Source organism: Strix uralensis, chromosome 14 (assembly GCF_047716275.1).
Source record: "Strix uralensis isolate ZFMK-TIS-50842 chromosome 14, bStrUra1, whole genome shotgun sequence".
In the NCBI taxonomy this organism is placed as follows: domain Eukaryota; kingdom Metazoa; phylum Chordata; class Aves; order Strigiformes; family Strigidae; genus Strix; species Strix uralensis.
Genome location: NC_133985.1, coordinates 14,203,108 through 14,225,100, shown reverse-complemented (window position 1 = coordinate 14,225,100; position 21,993 = coordinate 14,203,108). Strand labels below are relative to the sequence as shown.

Genomic DNA, 21,993 nt, shown 5'->3' with positions numbered 1-21,993 from the left:
ATGCGCTGCCCGCCCCGCCCCGTGCCCCCTCACAGGAGTCGGAGGTGTGGAGAAAAGTGCTTTATTGGGGTGCCGGTGGTGGCAGTGGTGGCTGTCCCTAGGGCTCGGCCTCACGGCAGCCCACGGCCGCCACGAGCGCGGCCCCTTTCCCCGAGCCGTCCTCCGACTGCAGGAGCGTGACAGTGCAGTTGGGTGCCAGGTCCTGCAGCATCTTCTGGAGGTTCTGGGAGAAGCTGGTGGGGACAGGAGGGGAGGGTGAGGGCTGGTGCCCCCCATGCTCCCCCCCGACCCCTGCCATAGGGCAAGGGTCCCCACTGAGTACCTGCCACCCCCGGCCCCACTCACTGCGGGTGCATCTTGTACAAGGTGCCATCCACCCCCACGGTGACGGCCAGCTGGGCCAGGCCCCGGTTCTCCCGCATCTTCTCCACCACAGCAGCCAGGCCGGCGGCGCAGAGCTGGGCCGCCCGCAGGGACACAGTCCGGCACACTTCCCTCACCAGTATGCTGTCCTCGAAGCTGGCCTGGAGTTCCAGGTCCTGCAGGATGGCCCGTACCTTCTGCAGGGCCAGCCCATCCCTGCCATGGACCAGAGGCACCATCAGGACTGCTGTCCCCGTTGCCATCCCCATCCCTGTCCCCATCCCATGGGCTGGAGATGGCATCACCCTGCATGTGCCCCATCCATGTAGCATGGCCCCTCTCTTGGGACTCTGGCTTCACACCCCCCAGCCCAGGCTCAGGGAACCCACCGCAGCCCAGCACTCACATCTCGATGGTGGAGAGGAACTTAGTCTGGAAGATGTCCCTGGTCTGGAGCTTAGGGCAGGGCTTGCCACGGAACAGGACCTGTTTCTCCACCAGTGCCAGCAGGATGTGGCGCACGATCTCACCCAGGTACATGCCGCTGATGAGCTTCTCGAACCTGCCCAGGCACAGCCTTAGCCAGGCACAGCCACTCCCACCCAGTCCCTTCCCCTCCCCAGGGCTCTGACCCACCTCTGCTTGCCCGCATTGATGGTTTTCTCATCCACCAGCTGGTCAAAGTTGGTGAAGAAGTCGTCCAGGCAGCCATTGTCTCCGAAGGCTCCCCACTCCATGTTGATGCACATGCGGCCCTGTTCCCCCTCCACAGTGCCCACGTTCTCCATCTCCTCCATGTAGCAGGCGTTGGTCCCCGTCCCTGCAGGCCCGTGCTGGTGTCACCCCTACCACAGCCCTGGCATAGCTGCCTGGCACCCTGTGCCATGCCACATAGGCTGGGGGTGGCGGGGAGGGGATGGGAAACCCCCTGGGTGCAGAGGTGCTCCTCACCCACGATGAGGCCAATTTCACATTTGGGGTCTTCATAGGCACAGGACATCATGGTTCCCACCGTGTCATTGACCACAGCCACCACCTTCAGCCCTAAGTGCTGTCAAACCGGAGACGGGGACACATGTCTTAGTGGCACCCAGCCAGCTCCTGGGGCTGGCACCGCCTGGGTGCACGGTGGCACCCCGGGGACAGGGGACGGACCTCCAGCCCTTCCCTACCTGTTTGCGCTGGGCAGCCTCCCGCAGCAGATGGACCACATCCTGCCCCACGCAGCCTGAGGCGCTGAAGCCTTTGGTCCAGCTCAGCAGCACTGCCTACAAGAGGCAGGAGCAGGGGCTGGGCAGCTGCCTCACACCCTGGGCCACCCCCCTCATCCCCCTGGGGCCAGAGCCACCCCCTCACCTTATCCAGGCCCAGCTGCTGGCAGGGGAAGGAGAAGGTGAAGCCGAGCGGCAGGATCTGGTCCATCAGGTTCTGCTTCAGCTGGAAGTCTACGATGCACTCGATAATGTGGTCGAAGAGCTGCAGAGAGTGGCTGCGGTCAGCAGGGCCCAGGCTGGGGAGATGCCACAGGAGCTCTCCCAGCCCCATCCCAGGCCCCTGGGTGGTGAGGGAGGAGGCAATTCCCACCCCCTTGCCCCATCCCTTGGCCACGGGTCCTCGGCCTCACCGCCTCTCCAGTGCCCTGCATGACGGTGGTGGGGATGACGTAGATCTCGCTGGCCATGCGGATGCCGTCCTGCGCCACACGCACCACCAGCACCCGGAAATTGGTCCCCCCCAGGTCCAAGGCCAGGAATTCTCCTTGCTCTGCAGGGAGCCAACACAGGGCATCAGCAGGGCCACGGCCTCCCTGGCACGCCCTTCCCGAAATCCCTGGCCCTCACCAGTGCCGTCGGGTGTGCCGCGGACGTAGGTGGGCAGCATGCGGACAGAGGAGTCGGCATTGCTCTCACGGCCCAGCCCCAGCTCCATCTCCCGCCTCATCAGCGCCTGGACACGCTCCAGGTCGGCACGGCTGAGCCACAGCGGGGCCAGCAGCTGTTCCACCTCGCGGCGCTGGGCCGCCAGGCGCAGAGCCACCGCTGTCACCATCGCTGCCCCCCGCCCAGTCCCATCCACCGAGGGCAAGAGAGTGGCCTTGCACTCAGGGGCCAGCAGCCCTGTCACGCTCTGCAGGATCTCCCCAAACCTGACAGAGGAAGAAGAAGAGGGCGAGGGCTGGGTGTGAGGCACCCTGCTAGGGTGGGACCCCACCGGGAGCCCCGTGTCCCTCCTCACCTGCTGTGGCCCCGGTACAATTTGCTGTCCACCCCCACATTGACCACCATCTGCTCCAGCTCCCGGCTCTGGCACATGTGGCTGAGGATGGCAGCCAGCCCAGCGGCACAGAGCACGGCGGCGCGGCTCACCACCGCCCGGCAGATCTGCTGCACCCGGCAGCAATCCTGCTCGCTCGGCTGCAGCCCCAGAGCCTCCAGAGCGCTCCTTGCCTTGGCCATGCCTTCCTCGTTGCTGCAAGGGAAAGCACAGCATGGGCTTACAGGGCCACTGGCTCACAGCTGGGGGCACCCACCCGTCACCCCCCCATCCTCCCACCCGCGGCAGCTCCTGGTCCCCAGACACTCACTTGTTGATCTCCAGGACCTGCTGGGTCTTGAGTACATCCTTGGTCCTCAGGACAGCAACACTGCTCCCAATGAAGAGCGCTTTCTCAGCGGCCAGGGCGGTCAGCACATGCCGGACGATCTCCCCCAGGTACAGGCTGGCCACCAGCTTCTCAAACCTGCGTGCAGCCTGAGCCAGAGTCAGTCGTGTCCCCCCCAGCACCCCTTGGCCCTTTGAGAGCACCCAGGAGCATCACAGGGGGCCATGTGCTCCTGTTGGTGGGGCCTGACATGCTCTGGGATGGATGGGGAGCCCCGGGGACCCTGCCCTTGCTGGGGGGGTGGGTGCACCTCTTCTCCCCGGGGTTGGCAGATTCCTGGTCCACGCGCTGGTCATAGGGGGTCAGGACGTCGCTCAGGGAGCCATCGTCCCCAAAGTAGCCCCACTCAGTGTTGACACACATCTGCCCACTGGCCTTCTCTGCCATCTCCACCTGCTGTGCCTCGGCCATGAAGCAGCTGTTGGTGCTTGTCCCTGCGGGGAGCGATGGGGGTGAGCACTGGAACAGCCCCCCCAGCACCCACCCCCCTGGCACAGGGTGTACCCACTGCTCACCCACGACCAAGGCGACCTCACAGGGTTCCCCCTCTGTGCTGCAGGTCATCATGGTGCCCACAGTGTCGTTCATCAGGGCAAAGACATCCACATGGCAGAGCTGGCCAGGGGCAAGGCGAGAGCATCATCAGCCGCTCCACAGGGGCAGCCCCCAGCCAGGCCCCCCCCACCCCACGGCCCCCCACCTCCTGCTTGTTGATGGCCGACTGCAGCAACTGCACAACGTCCTTCCCCTCCACATCACTGCAGCTGAAGCCCTTGGACCAGGAGATGAGTTCAGCCTATGGAGAGCACGTGGCTGGGCCACTAGTCTCTGGCATTGGGCAGCTTCGCTCCCCACCTCTGATGTGCCGGGGAGGAGGTGGCTGCAGCTGCAGCCCCAGGACAGGGCTGTCCCACTCACCTTGTCCAGCCCCGTCTGCCTGCAGCTGAAGGGGAAGACGAAGCCCAAGGGGAGGCGTTGCTGGGGGCTGCTGATACCAGCCAGGAACTGGCACACACATTGTGCAATGAAGTCAAAGAGCTGCAAAGCCATGGCGGGGGGTGACCAGCTGCTCCCCTTACCCAGCACCCAGGCTGCGGGAGGCAGCCCAGGGCCCCAGCACCGGCCCGGAGCCCTCCAAGCCTCTGTGGTGCCGGGCAGTCCAGCACCAGCCACCCTCTGCCATGGCCTCCTCATACCGCTTCCCCCTTGCCCTGCTTGATGTCCCCTGGCATGTCGAAGATCTTGTACACCACTTCGGGGCTCTGGTTCCCGTTGCCTGAGAGGGTCACCCGCAGGGTCCGGACATGGCTCTGGCACAGCTCTACCACCAGCAAGTCGCCTTTCTCTGTGGGGGAGCAGAGGCAGTGTCAGGCAGAAACCTCCCCTGTGGCATATCCCCAAAAATCTGCTCCTCACCCTGTCCCAGGGAGTCACTCACCCACGGAGGAGGCTCCTGAGAGCCTGACACCACTCTAGGGGCCAAGGGAACCAGCTCCTGGCCTCTGCCCCTGCACTGGGGACTGGCAGAGGCAGCGCAAAGGCAGCTTATGGACCCCATAACTGACCAGAGACCAGTGCACCCCTCCCCAGCACCCCCAGGGCCAAGTCCAGAGAGGCGTGCAGGGCTGCAGGTATTCGAGCAGCCCATCCCCAGGCCGAGCTGCCTTACCGGTGCCATCGGGCAAGGAGCAGATGTAGGTGGGCAACATCCGCATGTTGGCCTGTGCGTGCGTCTGGCGGCTCAGCCCCTTGCGCATGGCCTGCAGCATGCGGCCCTTCACCACCTGCAGCATCTCCAGCGGGACTGTGAGCGCCAGCAGGGCTCGTTGTACCTGGGGACGGCTGGTTAGGGCAGGTCTGAAGGGCAGGGGATGCCTCTCGCTGGGCGTGGGGCAGGGATGGGCCTTACCGGTGTGCAGCAGGGCCCATCGCTCCGGCGGCCCAGCTGATGGCTCACTGGGGACCTGCGTGGAGGGAGGTGGCGTGTCACCCGCTGAGCCCCGGCCCGCAGCAGGACAGGGCACGTGCCTGCCCATGCTCAAGCGTATGAGCGGGGCTGGGGGGGGGCAGCCCTCCATCCTCGGCTCTGCTTCCCACCTCCCCTCTGCGTCCCCGCTCCATGGGGCCGCGGTCTCGACAGCATCGTCACTTTGCAGTGTCCTCCCACCAGAACTGCGACCCAGCAGCCGGGGGTAGAGGGGGCAGCTGTGCCCCACGACGGCGATGGTGTCGGGGGTGTCCTCCGGGGCTGCGGGAGAAGGGGGCTGCCCCTGCCTGGCCCTGCCCGCGTCTCGCCTCCACCTGCAAGAGGCCGGAGGCTGGTCTCTCCCCTGCCCGGGGAGGTGCCGCACTCGGGGGCAGGGGGAGCCCGCTCGGCCCCGTCCCCAGCCCCGACCGCAGCTTCCCCACACCCGGCTTCGCTGGGCTGCAGCCCCTCACCGCTTCAGGGCCGGGCGGCCCCGCTCCTCCGGGCCCAGCCCCCACGGGGGGGGCCCGTCCGAGCCGCGGGCGGCGGGACTGTGCTCCCGGGAGGGCCTCGCCCCCCGGCCCAACCCGGACAGCGCACCGCGGCGGCCGGGGCTGTCCATGGCTGGGGGTCGGTGGCGGAGGGGCGGCCGCTGGCCGAGGGGATGTCGGTGGCCGAGGGGGCGGCCGGTGCGGCGCGGGGGGGAACCGTTGCCAACGCCGCTGTCGTTGCCATGGCAACAGCAACAGCGCCCGCGGGCGCCCCGCCCCGCCATTGGCCGGCCCGGCGCGCCGCCGGCCCCGCCCTGGCCAATGGGGGCGCCCCGCGGGAGGGGCCGCGCCCCGCGGCCGGGCAGCAGCGCCCTCCTCTCCCCTCGGCGCTTTTAAATTGGAGAGCGAATTTTAATTAGCTCTGCATCAGCTCGTCCCATTAATTAAGCAGCACAGTGATAAGCCCCCGCCTCCTCCTCCCCCGGCGAGGGGCTCCGTGGCAGGGTGAGGATGCTCCCGGGGAGCGGGGGACCCCCACGGCCCAGCCCGGGGCTCCATCCTGCCCTGGAAGCCGCCAGCAGGCAGAGCTCCCCCCCAGCCCCCGGCAGCGCCGGGCCCGGCGGACAGGGAAGGCACAAGGACACGGCCCTCGGAGCTCCGGCACCCAGGGGCCCTCCGCAGCTCCCAGAGCATCGGGCACCACAGGCCCGGGGGGTCCCCGATCAATGCCACCCCCCCCAGGGCCCGAGGACAGTCCACGGACGGTGTGATTTTGGGCACAGCGGCTCCTGTTCCTCCTCTCCTCCCTCCAGCGCCTCCCATTCCCCAGTGAAAGACAGCACAGCTCCTCGGTGTTGCTGCAGTTTCATAAAAACATACATAAATATATTTCCATTTCTTTAACAGAGAGCAAAGCTGCACAGGCACCTATAAAACACACAATCACTTCTCCACCCGGCACTCCCTGCACAGGTCGTATAAAACATATAAAAGGGGGGTGGGAGAACAAGGCTGCGGGTGAAGCAGGGGTACGGTGCCGCGCAGACCCTCGCTGAGGTGCGGGGAGCCGGGGAGGGGGGGTCCTGCCGCACCTCTGGCCTCAGAACTTGCGCTTTCTCCGGCGGCAGCCTTTGGTCTGCTGCTGGCTGCCCAAGCGCAGAGCCGCACGCGGCTCCACGTCTACCCCAGAGTCTGTGGCTTCTGAGACGCTGGGTTTCACAGAGGAAACGTCGAAAGGAAGGTGCCAAAGGGAGCTGGGGCTGTCTGCCACCGGCCCCCCGTCTCTGGCTGAGAGCGCGGGAGGGGAGTGTTGGTCTCCTAGTCCAGCGAGGGGGGTCCCCGCATCAGCACCTGCAACAAGAGTGAGTGTCAGCCCTGCCTGGCCGTCCTCCAGCATGAGCCATGGGTGCTGCTGGGAGCATTTTCTCCCCCTCGTCTTCTCCTGTCCTTGGATCTATGGTGGGAAGCACCAGCACGCAGGCAGGGACGGGAGGCACCCCGCCACCCCCCAGGAAGCTGGACATTTCTTGGTGCAATGGTTCAGAGCACATCCCTACCCCTGCGAGGGCTCTGGGCACTGGCACAGGTCCCGTGGGCGCAGGCAGGGATGCACGCAGGCAGCTGGGGGATGCCAACAGCCAGCTAAGCCCACAGCCCCCTGCTCTGCTCAGGAAGAACAGGCCCCTTCAAGGGGAATTTGCTGTCCCAGCACAGCCCAAGCTGAGCCAGGAGCGAAAGGAGAGAGCAGCCCTGACCCAACCAGGCATGCACAGAAGCAGCTTCCCACCTGCAGACTTGCTTTCCGAGAGCTCCAGCATCCTGAGGAGTCCCCTCTCCTGCCTTCCAATGTCCTGCCAAGGAGAGAAGAATCACCGTCACAGCGCTGCTGCAAGGGAGCCCCGTAGCCAGGGTGGCCCCGTGGCCACACGTTCCCCCAGCCCACGAGGTCAGGCTGGACACAAGTGAGAGTGCTGTGGTGCCAGGGCCTCCAGCTGAGCACAGCCAGCTGCCAACAGGAAGGGCACTGCCCCATACCCTGCCTGACCAGTGCCTGAGCAGAGGCAGCTGAGGGCAGTTAATAAAGCAGAGCCTGGTAAGGAGGGAGGCCAGGGTGCAGGAAGTCACCCCCCAAGCCCAGCCAGCGAGCACGGGGCTGTAACGGAGAAATGTGGGCACCAGGGGGTCTGCCACGGCTCAGGCACATCCCCCAGCACTGCGCCTCCATGGGCAGGCTCCATCCCGCTCTGTCTGAGGGCACAAGGGGCTTGCTGCTGGAGGGAAGGGCCTTCTCCAGGGCACAGCCAGATGAGGAACGCACATCTTGTGTCCCCTCTCAGCCCCGGGGAAGAGTGAGCCACACTGGTCATGCAGGCTCAGGGAAGACCACTTGACCTGGCTGCTTTAAGCCTTGCTGGCACAGCAAAGTCCCCTCTCCGGGCTGCTCCCTGCCCCCAGAACTGCTCTGGAAGGCACTGGCATCCCATCTGCATGGTTGGAGCTGCAAAGCACCCCAAAATGGGCCATGGCAGGAACCTGCAAGCCCAACAGTACTACTAGGAAGCTTTTCAAACGGCCCAGCCCATGCCCAGGCATGGCCTGCTCTCCCAGTGAGCTGCCACCTGAGCTGTCCCCTCAGAACAAGGCAGGGCCAGAGGAAACACAGAGCCTTGCCGATCCATCCCCAAGGGCTGCCCGGCTCCAGCACCTTTCCCCCACGCCCTGTGTCCATGTCTGTGTGCAGGACCCCACACACCAGCCAGCTGTGGGGCACAGGGACAGTCAAACAGCCCCCACAGAGCCGGTCACATGCAGGAGCAGCTGTGTCCTGCAGCACTCTGAACCACACAGCACTTGGCTGTGTCCCAGCCAAAATCATCAACCAGAAATCTCATCATTTGCATCTGAATCCCCAAAGGGCTGAGGCCTGTGATGGATTTAAGGGATTATACGAAACTAAGACATCATGTTGCATCTTCATGCTGAGAATCACATCTCTGAGTGCAGGCAAAGCTGCAGCATTAGGGCTTTGCCCGCAGGAACCAGTGGGAAGGCCTGGAAGGACCCTCTCTGTGCTCCCCCGGACTGCCACAAGCAGGAAAAAGCACAGTGGGGGCCAACACCTGGCGAGTGACTGTGAGCCAGCTGCTACCCACACTCCTGCCTCCCACCTCCTCTAGCAAGGCACGTCCCCCACACCCAGCATATCTCCACTGCACTCGCTCCCCCACATTTCTCCCGGGATGCTGCGGTTCGCTCCCAGCACCAAGCGGCTCCCCCTGCTCCAGCTCTGAATGGGAAAGGGCTTGTGGATAGTCAGATACACTTGTCACCCTGACACTGCCCTCCACTCCATCTATATTCAGCCGAGGAAGCCCGCAGGACTGAGGCACGCTGTCTGGCAGCGGGACAGCCCTGGCCGTCTGCCTGCTGGAGAGGTTACTGGCAGCTCTGCTGGATTAGCTCACCCCTGGGACTGGTCCATGCTCTCACAGAGCGTCGCGGGAAGGAGGGCAATAAGTTCTCTGGCCACGGTGGCCCACAGGGACCGGCAATCCTACACCAGGTCAGCTCATCCCGTCAACCAGGGAAAACAGCTCCTGCTGCCAACCCAGCCCCAAACCCAGCGCAAAGCAAAGGAGACAGTCTGCAGGGTTGCCCCTCACCTTGGCTCTTCGCAGCCTCCTGGTTCCCTGAGCTTGCCTAGCAGCCTGAAGGCAGCTGTCCACGTGCCTCTGATACTGCAGCAGTGGCACCAGTGACTTACAGAGGTAGCACTTCTCACACCTGCCAGGCAGCAAAGGACAGAGCACTGCATTAGGATTCGCCCTGCACCAGGCTCCCGGCCACCAGCAGCGACTTTCCTCCTCCAGGCCACACCACGGAGAAGACGTGTCACCAGATCGGGTCTCGCTCAGTGGGGTCAGGCTGGCACCAATCGCAAAGACTGAGTGATTATCAGTTTTCCCTGCCTGCTCCTCTGTATCCTGCTGCTGCAGCAGCGGGACGGTAATCAAATCTGCTCATCTAACTATCTCAAACACCGCTGATTTCTCCCCAGACATAAAGCACCCTGTCAAAATCCACAGAAATGAAGTGCGAGGGCTTTGCAAAGGGGAGTTGAATTCTGCCTGAAAAGCAAACCAAGTGTGTTAAATCAGAGACACATTTTACCAGGGCTGGATGAACTTGTCTGACTAGTAAATCAAGTCTTTCTCTGCACTGTCTCCATTCCACATCATGCCATGTTGGGAGAGGACTGCAGAGCATGTGCTCCTGCTGGGGGGCTGGCACAGTGTGTTCCTCAAGCCCCCCCATTTGTGTAGAAGATGCCCAGGCTCACGCAGGACAACTGAGTGTGCTTGGGATGAAAATTATCCTGGGTGAAAGGAGAGGAAGGTCAGGTGTGGATTTACACAGCTACACTCACTTCCACACCAGCTCTCGGCGGGGACTGAACCGTGCAGGAGAGGGCACCGGTTCTTCAGGAGGGGAGTGTCCACCCGGGGAGCTATTCAGGAATGGACCATCTCCAAGAAGAGACGAGCCCCCAGGGACCAGCCCCAGCAGCATTGTGTTCAGTTTGATAAGCAGTACTCTCCTAGTAAAACTCACCCCAGGCTCTAAAATGTGTACGGAGAGCCCCCATCGAGCAAAACTCTGCAGCACTTTTCCCGTATTTTCTTTCCAGTCAGTGCTGATTACCCAGATAATGTGTCTAAACAGAAGCTGTCCTCTCTATAATTAGCCTAATTCCATTAGTGATGTTGCCATCCACTGTTTGTAACAGCAAAATTGCTTCCATAGCAGGGATTTTACTGTCAGATCCTCTCTTATGATGCTTTGTGTGGGTGGCAGGAGGAGGGGCTGCATGGGAAGAGATTAAACAAAGCCACTGCTATTCTGAAAGTCTAATTTAATTAAGAATATCACTACAGGTGCCATGTTGACAGCCTCCCTGTCCTAGCCTCTTCTTTTCCCAGGGTTACCAAGCTCAAATCTCCCATTAGGAACTGGCTGAGTTAGCAGCATTTTAGCTACAGCTCCCCCCACAGGGGCCAGAGACCACGCATCCCTGACCCACCATGGCTCGGGTTGAAAGGGAATTAGTGCAAAAATAAACAATCTGAGAACAGCAAATTCCTCTTGCTTCGGTTTAAATATAGCCAGCACTGCAACAAGAGGCACCAAGGGAAGGCAATTTCTTAGGGAAACATTGCTGTAAGGCTGATGGCCAACATTTACACAGGAAGAAAGACATCCACAGGCAAGCTAAAACGGAAGCACAGAAACAATCTTGGAAGAGCAGGCATACCTACTTACTTGTCAATGCTTAAAGATGTTGGGCTGCTTCCACCACTGGCAGCTTTACTTCTTGCCTCTCTCCGACTCCGGGTGAGCACTGGGGGAAGAACAGCAAGGGTTACCTGCCATCCAGCTCAAAAGCATCCCTACAACATGTCTGAATGCAACAAGTTTCCATCGCTTCCACTCAAGGCTGCAGCAGAAGTGATGGCAGAGGCAAAGAAATACTGGACTGGGATGGGCAGGGTCTTCTTCCTGCAGAAGAGGTAGCTGGCCAATTCTTTTTTTCTGGGGGGATACTGAAGAAGTTACTTTCCCTGGACTTCGAAGCCAGCTAGCCATTTCACACTGTAACTTGTCTTCTGCCAGAAACAGCTGTATCAACAGTATGTAGTTTACAGTAATTTTAAAGCTGATGCACAGCACCGCAACAGCCTGGGAGAAGAGTTACACAGCTGCTCCAGCAGCACAGCACCGCTCCCTGCCAAACTAAGCACCCGTGCCCACTGCAGGGGAGGGAGCGCGGTGCCTGTGAGCTGGGGGGAAGGAGAGCTGCGGCGGGGGCTCTGCGGAGGCACCAGCCCTTCTGCAGATGTGGTAGGAAGAGCGAGTCTTGCTGGGGAGGAATACAGCTCACGCTGCAAAGGGAAGGTTGCAACAGTTAGCCTACGCTCGCTGCTTTTTCCACTGCCCATGTGAACTGCGGATGATCTGTACTGTTCTTTGCGTACAGCTCTGTGGGGCCTCTGCATGAAGAGCTCTACCAGGGTTAAGCATCAGTGGTGCTGCTCTCCAGCAGCAGCAGGGAAGGGCCAGCTCGGACACACACGGGTAGCTAGCGAGATCCCGGCTGACCAGCGCGCTGATGATGGCTCCAACAATTTCTGTTCCTTCAGCAAGCCCAAGCAGCCTTCCCAAACCTGCTCTCCAGGCATCTTCAGGGAGCACATCAGAGCGTGGTCTCTCTCAGTTGAATTCCTCTCAGCGTATTCCTGTTGACACACCACCAGCAAAGATCCTCAGGGAACCTATCAGATAGCTTAGCTTGCTTTACCAGGGATGTTAAAGACTCTAGCTCCAAAAGAGATGTCACAGTAAGCACTCTCAGGCAAGCTGGCTAAGGGGACAATGCAGGGAGTTATTTTACAGCCCAGTAACATTGCTTCCCATACTCTCATTAGGAGAAAGGTCTGAATCCAGAGTATAGGCACGGGAAACCTGTTATTGTTGGCACATCATCTGTGATAAAGAAAGGGATGCACAAAATTTTGTGCGGAACAAGTGGAATCCTTCAGAGTTTTAGCAAAACCCCATTTCCAGAGCATTAGGCAACCCCAACATCTATCCACGATGCTGATACAGGATGGCCTTTCCCTTAATAGCAGTCACTGATCTGCAGCCACGACCAGCAAACGCACTGCAAGATGATCAGGAGCTGTTGAGGCTGGTGGGAAACATCCACACTGAAGAAAAAATGCTCGAGAGTTTCCTAGGATGTGGATATTGTCTTGTAGGCGATGACTGATACCAACAGCTCATTTCTGACAGGCACTGAAGCGGACGTCTCTCTTTAACTTAGCCTGGCCCAGATTCGAAGTGGCAGCCCGATGAGTTGGGCTGATAACCACGGCCACGCCCCAGGCCACCCAGCCTCCCAACAACCCAACTAACACGTGCGTTTGACAGCGTGGTGAAAGCTGCTCTCCAAGTCAGTGTGCACTCGTTAATATTCCCTTAACACCACCTCGGGAGCCTCGTGCACCAGCTCAGGTGTTAATCAGTTCTATTTTCTCCCAAAAGCAGTGAACACATCTGGCATAATGGGCCCATTAGAGATGTCTGGGACCAGCTCTGCAGCTGCCCAGGGAAAGACCCCCAGCTGTGCTGCTGGAAGCAGAGGCACAGGAGAGAGAACAGGGCCAGCTGGCAAGGCATGACCCCTGCCAAAACACACTGCCGCCCGCAGGAAGGGAGTTCAGAACACGCGGAAAGACTTGCCATGGGGGAAATCCTCACCACAGAGCAGTGCTGACCCACTGTGTGACAGGAGCCTTGTAACTCTCCCAGATGCAATGCTCTTCGCTGGGTCAGACACACTCTGTAGCCCGAGAAAAACCTTTTCCCTGGCTCAGCATTTCTCCTGGTTGACAAGCCATCCTTGGCCTGCTTGGCTCCAGCTCACACCCTGGGGAAGAGGAGCAAACCCTCTCCAGCCCAGCCCCACTATCAGCACGCCCACCCCAGGCACCTCCTGGGGCTGCCGGGTCAGGTCGGCGTGCGGAGCTGTGAGGCCACAGTCACCAAGCTCCTCGCCTCGCTGCACAACCCACCAGCTCCCTCCCCATTCTCACCAGCAGCCACACCACTTTCTGTGCAGGATCCTTTTGGTGACAGGCTCGCCAGCATCTTCTCCTTTCTCAGAAGTGATGAAGCTTTCCTCCGCACCCATTCCATTACTCTTTCTGCTGTATCAGTGCCACTTCTATTGATGTCAGAAGCTTTTTAACAGCACCAGTGCTGCTGCTGAAGACTGACAGCTGCATCACATTGCATTTGAGGCTTGGAAGGGACATACCAAATCCTCATTGTCCTGGGCTCACTTGGGAACTGAGGGGTTGGGAGCACGTAGATGGAGGGCAAGAGGAATAGAGTATGTCCCAAAGCTTGAGACTATCTGCTGTACTCAGTAGCAGCCAAGACTCGCTTCCAGAACGAGACCAGCGGATTCCTGCGTTGGCAGCAGCGGCGGGCAATGGATGTGGTGACTGCAGTGGAGAGCCCCTCTCACACAAGCCGAGTGCATGAAGGAAGAGGGAGCTGGCACAGCACTTCCACAGCTCCACTCGTTCACTTGGAATTAACACCAGTCACTGAGCTGGAAACACAGGACCTGAACCTTCCCCAGCCTGGTACAGTAGCTAATGCAACAGCAGGCTCTTCTTTTTTATTTACGCAGAGCACAGGAAAATGGAAATTCCTGATCAGATTTTCACACTGCCCAGGTATGTGGTGGTCTGGGCATCCAGCCAGGGCAACCATGTACATATGTAGGGGAAGCAACTGTAACTCACCTTGCCCAGCTAACTCATTTGAAAACCTGTCCTTAAATATCAACCGGACTGAGCTGGCCTCCTGATAGATAACACTGGAAGACTTTGGTGCATGATTAGAAGAGGGAAGAAGAGAAGTAAAACCAGGAAGAACCCAGCCTTTTGTAATTTTAAAAACGAAAAACACTGACAGCTATAGTCTGCAGGACTGCATAATCTGCAATTCTAGAGACATCAGGAGTAAATCCAATTAGTAAACCCAAAACCAGAGCAGGAACCCCTGACCCAGTGCACCAAAGGAAAACTGAAGCCATCTTTTCGTAACAGATCAGGACATGGCTTAGGGGGCAGAACTTTGATTTTCTCTCACACAAGGCTGTTGCTGTGCTCTCAAGGAAGCCAGCAGCCAGCCAAGAGCACACAGTGCTGCAGCAGTAGAGAACAGCTTCTGGACCCACACAGGAGCTGGCATTTGCTTCAGAAGACAGTTCTCCCACCTCTTTTTCCTCCCCATGCATTAGCTTTACCTATGGATTTTGTGCTAGTGAGGGATGCCAAGGTAAGAGCTCTGCAAACAAAGTCCTTTTGTACCTGCGCAGCTGTGCCCAGCCACTGTCGGCCTCTGCTCAGAGCTAAACATCCTCCCTGCCTCTTCAACCCAAACCCCACTGACCAGTCCATCAACTGAGACCTCTCCAGGTGACTGTTGCCCTTGTACAGCTGCTGGGAACTGGACTGAGGTGCCCCCAAGCCAGAGCCCCAGCAGGCAGGATTCTGCCCCACGTTACGTGCTGCTCCAAGTCCAGGAAGCCCACGGTCCTGCAGAGTCTTGGTGCAAACAACACAGGTGTCACAGACTGTTATGGATAATAAAGCCTGGTCTCTACAGGGAAAATACTAGAATAACTGGCAATAGAAAACCCAAATTACTGTGATTTTGTCCCAATACCATTGCTCTGCTTAGAGCCATTATTGTAGATGAAAATCCTTTTTATTCCATGCTACTTTTCTTACGGGGGGATTGTTCTGAACAAGCCAGAACAGCAGAGTAGCAATTCCAAAATAACTACCCTTACAAACATTCCCAAGGAGTCCAGTCTGGAAGCAGAGTGGAGAGGCCAGCCTTGAACTCTGTCCTGCTGAAAGCCAACACCAAAGGAAAGAACAAATTCCCTCGCACTGCCAAAGAATTCAAAGCCTTTTCCTGATCACAGTCAGGATTCCCCAGGATCAATGGATACTCACAGTCCAGCCACACCAGGGACCCAATTACCACGGGGCCAAAGACATTTCTGCTGAAAGGCATACTAAAAATTCTGCTCCATTTTGTAGCACGGATAAGACTTTTATCAGTGTTGAGGACGGGAGAGGAACTGTGATAATTTGTGATTTGCCTGAGTCGAATGTTTTCCATTAGTAGCTAGTTTGTGCCTGCAGAGAGAACTCCCCACCAAAATTAAGCACCAAGCAGCACCAGCCACTACTCTGGCTCCTGTTATCTTGACAGGATCCATATCACAACCCCAAAGATTCAGTATAACAGGGACCTTGTATTTTAAAACTACATCAACTCTGCATTAAGATTACATGGTGAAACTTCCTCCTGCTAGAGGAATGCAGAAGTTACACTTCTTGTACTAGCTCCAATTGGCTCAAATTGCTTAAACATCATAGATTTAGGTTGCATTTAATAACCCAGTATGTAACTGAAAATTATATATTCACAACCTGAAAAGTTAATCTTATTACAAGCTACTACTTTAATATTACCTGACATTGTGCTAACACAGACTTTACATTTCAAGCAGCAGCTAAAACATAACTTATTGAATATGTTGATAACCAACCAGTGTATTTGTTCACTTAAGCTCTACAAAGGTTGGTTATGGAAAACTGATATGGAGAAGACTGCAAAGAGGATTAAAACAGGCGTTCTGATCGTGCTTCTATGCCTCACTCTTCACATGAAGGAGAAAAATCCAAGCTCCCAGATCGATAGCTATCATTTTGCAATTTTAGAGGAACAAGAGGGAAACTTTTCTGCAATCTCTTGCAGCTGAACAAGCCATTTTTGTACATACAAATGTCAGACTCATTGCAGGTCATGCTTGGAGCGGTACAGAACATTCTCCCTTCTCAAGAGCCCTAAAGGATGCCCACCCGCGCGGCTCGGTAGCCTGCCGTTTTCTACCACTGGCAGATTCTCTGCAGGTCCTCAACAAAACACACAATAGACATGTCTTATGAGTACTGCTTGAAGCACCCAGGCCTAGACCCTGGGGTAGTATTTGGCTTATACACTTTCCAAGGGGCTAATAATGTGACAAATTACAAAGTCGATCAGAGAGGAGATGTCTCTGTGCAGGAGGTGCTGGAAACACAGGAGCCTCCGATAACACTCTCCTGGCTGGCTTGGAGATGGAACAAGGCAGAGTGGAGAAACCTCCCTACATGCCACCCATGAACCAAATATCCCGAGGTACAAGACAGCAGCACCTGGCCACAAGTAACAGGAAAGGGGGACGAGCACAAAGAGCAAACACGCAGAAGCAGCGCTTGGCAGACCTGAGCTGTCCTCACCAGGCTCCTCTCCCACGATGCCGTTGCAGTACATGGCGTGCAGCTCGATCTCCGTAGCTGGGAAGCCTTGGTCACACAGCGGGCATGACACATGGTCAGCAGCTGTAGGACTGCACTCAGACACAGTCCTGCCAGCGTCTTCATCTCCACCAGCCTAAGGAAGAAGGAGGAAAAATTAGCCAGACAGCTAATTGTGCCGTTTCTCTTTTTGTTTGCCAGGTGCAATGCTCCGTGCTGTCTGGTAGCTACTCACCCTCCCACACATTCAGATTTTCTTGGAAATTTTTATTCTCCTTTCATCACATACTGGTCAGAAATAACACCACTGGCTGAGTAAACTGTGCAGCACTAGTAACTAATTCTTCTTCCAAAGGCAACATGTCCTTCTGAATCGTGGTGAAATCTCCCTGCACAGCCATGCACACCATTTAAGGCAAACATCACCTGTACTACCGCAGAAAAATGGCAAAGCTTCCATTAATCAGGAAAGCTCAGAAGCGAAACTGATGGAAAATTCATGGGGCAAAGCAAGAGTTCAACACCTGACTTGTGCTCATCAGTTTCTGGACATGATCCACACCACGCAGGCAGCACTGTCTGGAAACACAGCTTCCCCCAGGGATGAAAGGAGGGTGCTGTGCTCTGGGGGAGTCTGGAGAGATCACTGGGAAGCTCCTCCTCTCTAGAGGAGGTGGCTGGAGCAGTCATCACAGGGGACACAGATCAAGGAGAGGCAATACCATTAAAAATCCATGTCACACAAAATTACTAGCAGTGGCTTTTTGCCAGGGCAAAATGTCACAGCCCGTGTTTGTTCTCCAGGTGCCATTACTACTCACCGATACTCTCTTTTTGCATTGGTTACACAGCTGCAAAGGTGCTCCACTACCCACCCGCAGAGATACAGCCTGCTCCCTATGCTATTGATGTTCCCAAGACGCAGCAGGCTGCTGCCATCTCACTTATATCTCTGCCTAGTCAGGCTTGCTACAAGATTTTTCCACATTTAAGAAAGAACCTTTCCCTCCCCGCAATGATTTAAAAAGTTATTTAAATATTAACGATGTAGAAGAAACCTATAGAAAAATAATATAGGAGAATTTTCTGTTCTTAGGGTTAAGCAGTGACACGTAGACAGTATGCAGCAAAATTGCTGTCTGCTTCCCTCCAACAGTATAATTTCAGGGAAGCAGTAATTGGGGTCAGTCATGATGCTCAGTGCCACTGGAGCGCTTTGTCGTATTACTCGTTTTATTACTTGCTTTTCCAAATGAGGGTCTGATCCTGATTTTTATGTCCTAAAGGGAAGGAGGGTGCTTTGCTGACTCAGAGGAGCTACGCAAAAAATTGCAGGACTGGGCCTTAAGCTGAGAATCCAGCTCACAAAACGCCTTTCTCCCAGACACAGGCTGAAAGGCTACAGCACCGAGCCCCAGTTACACCTCTCTCATTTCCAGGGAGGCTCTCTGCCCTGGATTTCTGCAGAGGAGTTGCTACAAGAGTTCCTCCAGCTGAACACAGGCTGTTGAAGTACATCACTTACAGCATTAGCACTCATACCCTGCTCTCACATCTCAGTGTCACTACATCTTGTGAAGTCCTCACCGTGGGGCGTCACACAGAGGAGCCGTAAAAAACAAGATGTGTCAAATATGAATGATCAGATCAAACCTGCATTATCCTACTCAGACAACACATGTAAAAAAATATGATGGGAAAAGCAGCAGGCACTTCTCCTTCTAGCTGCCATTTTTAAAGCAATCTTAGATCACCAATTCTGCACACCCTGCCCGCCTACATTCAGTGGTAAATTACTAATTTTAAATGGAAATGCAACATTCTGTAACAAAAGACACTACAGTCCCAAAACCGCTTGTACAAAACCTTGGTGTCAGTCTGGAAAACCTCAACTGCAGAACCAATCACCCCTGTCAGAGGCAGAGACTGTTGCCTCTCCTCTTTAGCAGAGGAAATTGCCTACAAGACAGTACTTGCAGCCAACAGCCAGCCAAGAGCGATGCTAGAGGCTGAGCTCAACAACAAGACTCCTGTGTCCTGGCTCAGCACCTGCTAGGAAGAAGTCAGTCCCAGCGGTCTGCGCCCTCTTCGTGCTAACCGCTGATGAACAGGGTAGCTGTTTCTGCTGTCTTCCTGGAGGACTGCAGGCTCCGGACAGGTACTTGCTGACAACAATAATGTTGTCAAAGAACCCCTAGGAAGCCCCACCACACTGCTCCTGAACACTGTGCTGGTGATCTGGTGCCATCCAGGCAGAGCTGTGAGACCCGGGGCACCCTCTGCAAAGCACGAGGGACAGGGCAGCGTCCTGGCTGCAGCCAAATGGGTCGTGAACGTGTTTTGGTGACTGTGGCTACCCAGCTCAGCACAGGACCACCGCCTCTCCTTGCTGCGGTCTCTAATTGACTGAGCAGTGCTTTGAGATACCTGCAGAATGAAAGGCACACGAGAGCAGAAGCTGGTTTATTAAGAGGCCTGTGACAATGAGACATCGGAGCTGCAGACGCACTGTACGAGCTGCAGACTCCCAGAATGAGCTTTCCACAAATGAATCCTCTTGTCAAGAGCTGTACGATTCTGTATTCATGTACCCTGCCAGAGGAGTACTTGGCAACCCCTTTGATATCACTCTCTAAATTAATAGACAAAAGGATTTTTATCAGAAGCAGGAACTGAAGTCAGATGTCGGTACAATGACAGCTGCAAAGCAATTGCTACACAGGTGTGACAACACGGGGAAAGGAGCCACGCAACCAACGCACATCTGCATCGGGAGGTAAGAGGATGGCTCTACCACTGACTTACTATTGCTATTAACTGTTACTGCACAGAAATCAAGATTATTGGGCTCAGGTCACTCTGCTTGGACTGCAGACCCCCACCAGCCCTCAACACTCCAATGTCATCTTTAGCCCAGCCCAGTGTCTGGGTGAACCTCTCCTCTTGGAGATGGTCTGTGGAGAACAAACACTGAAGTTCAGAGGACTATAAGGGAAAAGTGTGTCACAACATGAGTTGGAGGACTCCCCTCACAGGTCCTGGGGTCCCTCTGACCATCACACAGCACTGGCCAAGCAACAGCACTGCTGTCCACATGGATGACATCCTCCAGCACAGCAGTGCGTCTGGTATAAAAGAACGAGCTGGAATTGATAACAACTCTCCAGCTATGGGACTGAAAGGCTCCAGAAGCAGCTGCACGCAGCCCCCAGCCAAAAGGGACTGGAGTTACGAACCAGTGGATAAAAGTGAAGAGGGAAGTGTTTGTGACAATCCCAACAGCAGAAGCCCAAGCTCCCAGCTACCCAAGGGGAAACACCAGCACAGCCCAGCTGAACCAAGGTCTAGAAGGCACGACTGGAAACAGGATCCTTCCCCAACCTCAGGCTCTTTTACCTGCATAGGTGTGTCTTCGCTGCCCGAGCAGAGCTCTTCTCTCTCCGCCTCAATAGCTTCCAGTGGACTCGGCTGGGTCTCTGCAGAAAAACACCTCCATGTCAGCGCAGGTTTGCAGCCCCCAAAGTACTACCTCACTTGTTGATGTAACTTAGCCCATTTCTTAACAGCATTTTCACAGCTTCAAAACATTTTTTAGACTTGCCACAAATGTTATCAGACAATGTGCAACAACACAGCCAGATGAGGGGTTAAAAGTCACAGCACGGTGGTGCGAGGACAAAGCCACTGCAGCTTTACAGCTTCATGGGGAGTGAGACTAGACACAGGCAAAGCATGTGGGACACTTGCTGGGATAGAGACAAAGCAAGAATAGAGCTCTCCCTCGCATTGAGACAAACAGAGCTCCCGTTCTGTGGTCTGCCTCGCAGTCGCACCTCCTTCAGACCTCCACATCTTCCTTAGCAACAAAATATGCCTCCAAGCACCACCATGACCTCTCTCTCTACAGCTGCTTGTGAACAGGAGCGGTCTCGTCATTAATTTTCTCACTTAAAACCCTGGACTGGAAAAATCTCAAACACAGTAGGACAGACCAAGGAAGAAAAACTCGTTGGTCCCAAATATGTTTAATTAATGTAAGACAAAAATTATTTCAGCTCTCATGCTTTACACATATCTTGACACTGAAAAATCTGAAAATTTCTTGACTGCATTGAAGAGACCACTCCTGACACCTTGTTTTGAGTGATTCCTCCAAATTGATGAACACCCTGGTGTCTTTTCAGCAGCAAGTCTCCAGCAATCTCCGGTCACAGAACTGTCTTAGAGGAAATGGGTCTGAAAACCAGGGAATCAAACTAAATTATCTGGATAATTTCAGCCCTGACAAACAGAGCTGGGAAATCTTGTTTTGTTCAAATAACCTGAAAATTCCCTTTTCTCTGAATTTTATAAGTGTGTAACTTTCAGTACAAAATTCAAAACATTCTCAAGTGCCTCTTACCTGGACAAACAGAGATCTCTTCTTCAGCAGAGTTTTCTGTAGCAGTATCTGGACTCCTTTTACTGCCAAGTGGGGTCAACACAGAGATGCTGTTCAAAATATAAATATAATATAAATCTCCAATGCAGTAGGTGTGACAACACACACTTGCCTGTCTCACGCAGTTCAGAAGAGCAGACAACGCCAAGTGGTCAATAACAGATAGCAAATATGGGTACAGAATGCTGTCCTAAGCAAAAACCCCAAAAGGAACATTTTTTCTTCTAGAAGCCCTTGACAAAAAGGCATGAAGGGTCACTATCTCATGTCAGGGGAGCAAAAATACCTGCTCACAACTGTGGGACTCTCTTGACTCTTTCTACTGTTAGCAGACCTGAGAGTTGTGCAGGTACCAGCGCTGTTCTTCCTTCTGTCTGGGGAAGGAAATCCTCAGAGAGGAACGACACAGACTTGATTTATCCCGCATTACCCTCTCCCTCCTCCCACTGCTAATTTTCTTCCTTATCACTGTGCACGGCAGTCAGAAGCAGCATGGATGCAACACAAGGCAAGGCTTCCCTGCAGCAAAGCCCTAACAGCATTAGCACGGCAGTTCCTCCGAGCAGCACCGGGTACCGCTTCTCTCATTTTGACTTTCGGATTCCTCCTTTTTTTTTCCTCCCCCCACACTGTACAGTGTCTTTCCGAAACAGGCAGGCATTGCTGAGTAAGTCTGGCACCCATGCTGACACACTCCGCGCTTTGCGTGGCTTTCTGATTAGTCTGATCAAGTATGCAAGAACACACTTTAAAAACATGAATCCCCATACTGACAAATAGAAGATTTATTAAGCTCAACCACAGGCCTTAGAGAGAACAGCCACTGCTGATTTATGATAAATAACAAAATTCTGATAGGAAATCACAAGTGGCTTTTCTCTCTAAATAAAGCATCTCAAAGCATTTGTTATGAATCCAGGCTGAGCGTGTTTTACTCTGCGTCTAACATCAGGGCTCACTTCAAAAGAACTCGCACAAAACAACTTGCTGTGACATTTATAAAATGGGCTAATCAATTTGAAGTCAAACCACATTTCTTGCTACACCAACTATCTCCTGGTAACAAAGCCTATAATCATTTATTAAAACCCCAATCTACCATGCTCCGCACAAAGTGTAAA

General features: G+C 55.5%; 2 protein-coding genes across 15 annotated transcripts in view; both read right to left on the bottom strand.

Annotated features, from left to right (window-relative positions):
* Positions 1–57: 57 nt before the first annotated feature.
* Positions 58–5,275, bottom strand: HK3 (hexokinase 3). 3 transcript variants are annotated; one of them, XM_074883540.1, is made up of 19 exons: positions 5,123–5,179; positions 4,935–4,989; positions 4,695–4,857; positions 4,222–4,370; positions 3,944–4,063; positions 3,726–3,821; positions 3,541–3,640; positions 3,276–3,459; positions 2,948–3,103; positions 2,599–2,832; positions 2,205–2,509; positions 1,988–2,127; positions 1,720–1,839; positions 1,536–1,631; positions 1,315–1,414; positions 1,000–1,183; positions 770–925; positions 346–579; positions 58–233 (listed from the first exon to the last, which is right to left on the bottom strand). In XM_074883540.1, the coding sequence occupies exons 3-19, from the start codon at positions 4,816–4,818 to the stop codon at positions 98–100; spliced, it is 2,634 nt and encodes an 877-aa protein (XP_074739641.1). In that variant the 5' UTR covers positions 4,819–4,857; positions 4,935–4,989; positions 5,123–5,179; the 3' UTR covers positions 58–97. The 3 variants fall into 3 exon arrangements, with proteins under 3 accessions (XP_074739641.1, XP_074739639.1, XP_074739640.1); XM_074883538.1 differs by having other exon boundaries at positions 3,944–4,370; positions 5,123–5,275; XM_074883539.1 differs by lacking the exon at positions 1,536–1,631 and having other exon boundaries at positions 3,944–4,370; positions 5,123–5,275.
* A 1,055-nt stretch (positions 5,276–6,330) lies between these two features.
* Positions 6,331–21,993, bottom strand: part of UIMC1 (ubiquitin interaction motif containing 1) — a 39,080-nt gene continuing 23,417 nt past the window's right edge. For 6 of the 12 annotated variants that reach the window (XM_074884185.1, XM_074884191.1, XM_074884190.1 and 3 more), the window contains 8 exons: positions 21,159–21,242; positions 20,834–20,922; positions 19,828–19,907; positions 16,399–16,567; positions 10,802–10,880; positions 9,145–9,265; positions 7,269–7,332; positions 6,331–6,832 (listed from right to left, as the gene is read on the bottom strand). In XM_074884185.1, the coding sequence (XP_074740286.1) occupies positions 6,582–6,832; positions 7,269–7,332; positions 9,145–9,265; positions 10,802–10,880; positions 16,399–16,567; positions 19,828–19,907; positions 20,834–20,922; positions 21,159–21,242 (937 nt within the window). In that variant the 3' untranslated portion in view covers positions 6,331–6,581. Of the gene's footprint in view, positions 6,833–7,268; positions 7,333–9,144; positions 9,266–10,793; positions 10,881–16,398; positions 16,568–19,827; positions 19,908–20,833; positions 20,923–21,158; positions 21,243–21,993 lie in introns of those variants that run through there. The other 6 variants (XM_074884193.1, XM_074884194.1, XM_074884192.1 and 3 more) reach the window with 5 other exon arrangements.

Excerpts from the sequence above, each read along its gene's own strand:
- HK3 (XM_074883538.1), bottom strand. The coding sequence starts at position 5,146 with ATGGAGCGGGGACGCAGAGGGGAG. Across the intron at positions 4,990-5,122 it reads AGCGGGGACGCAGAGGGGAG|GTCCCCAGTGAGCCATCAGC; the intron begins GTGGGAAGCAGA and ends CCCTCCACGCAG. Across the intron at positions 2,128-2,204 it reads CGGCACACCCGACGGCACTG|AGCAAGGAGAATTCCTGGCC; the intron begins GTGAGGGCCAGG and ends GGCTCCCTGCAG.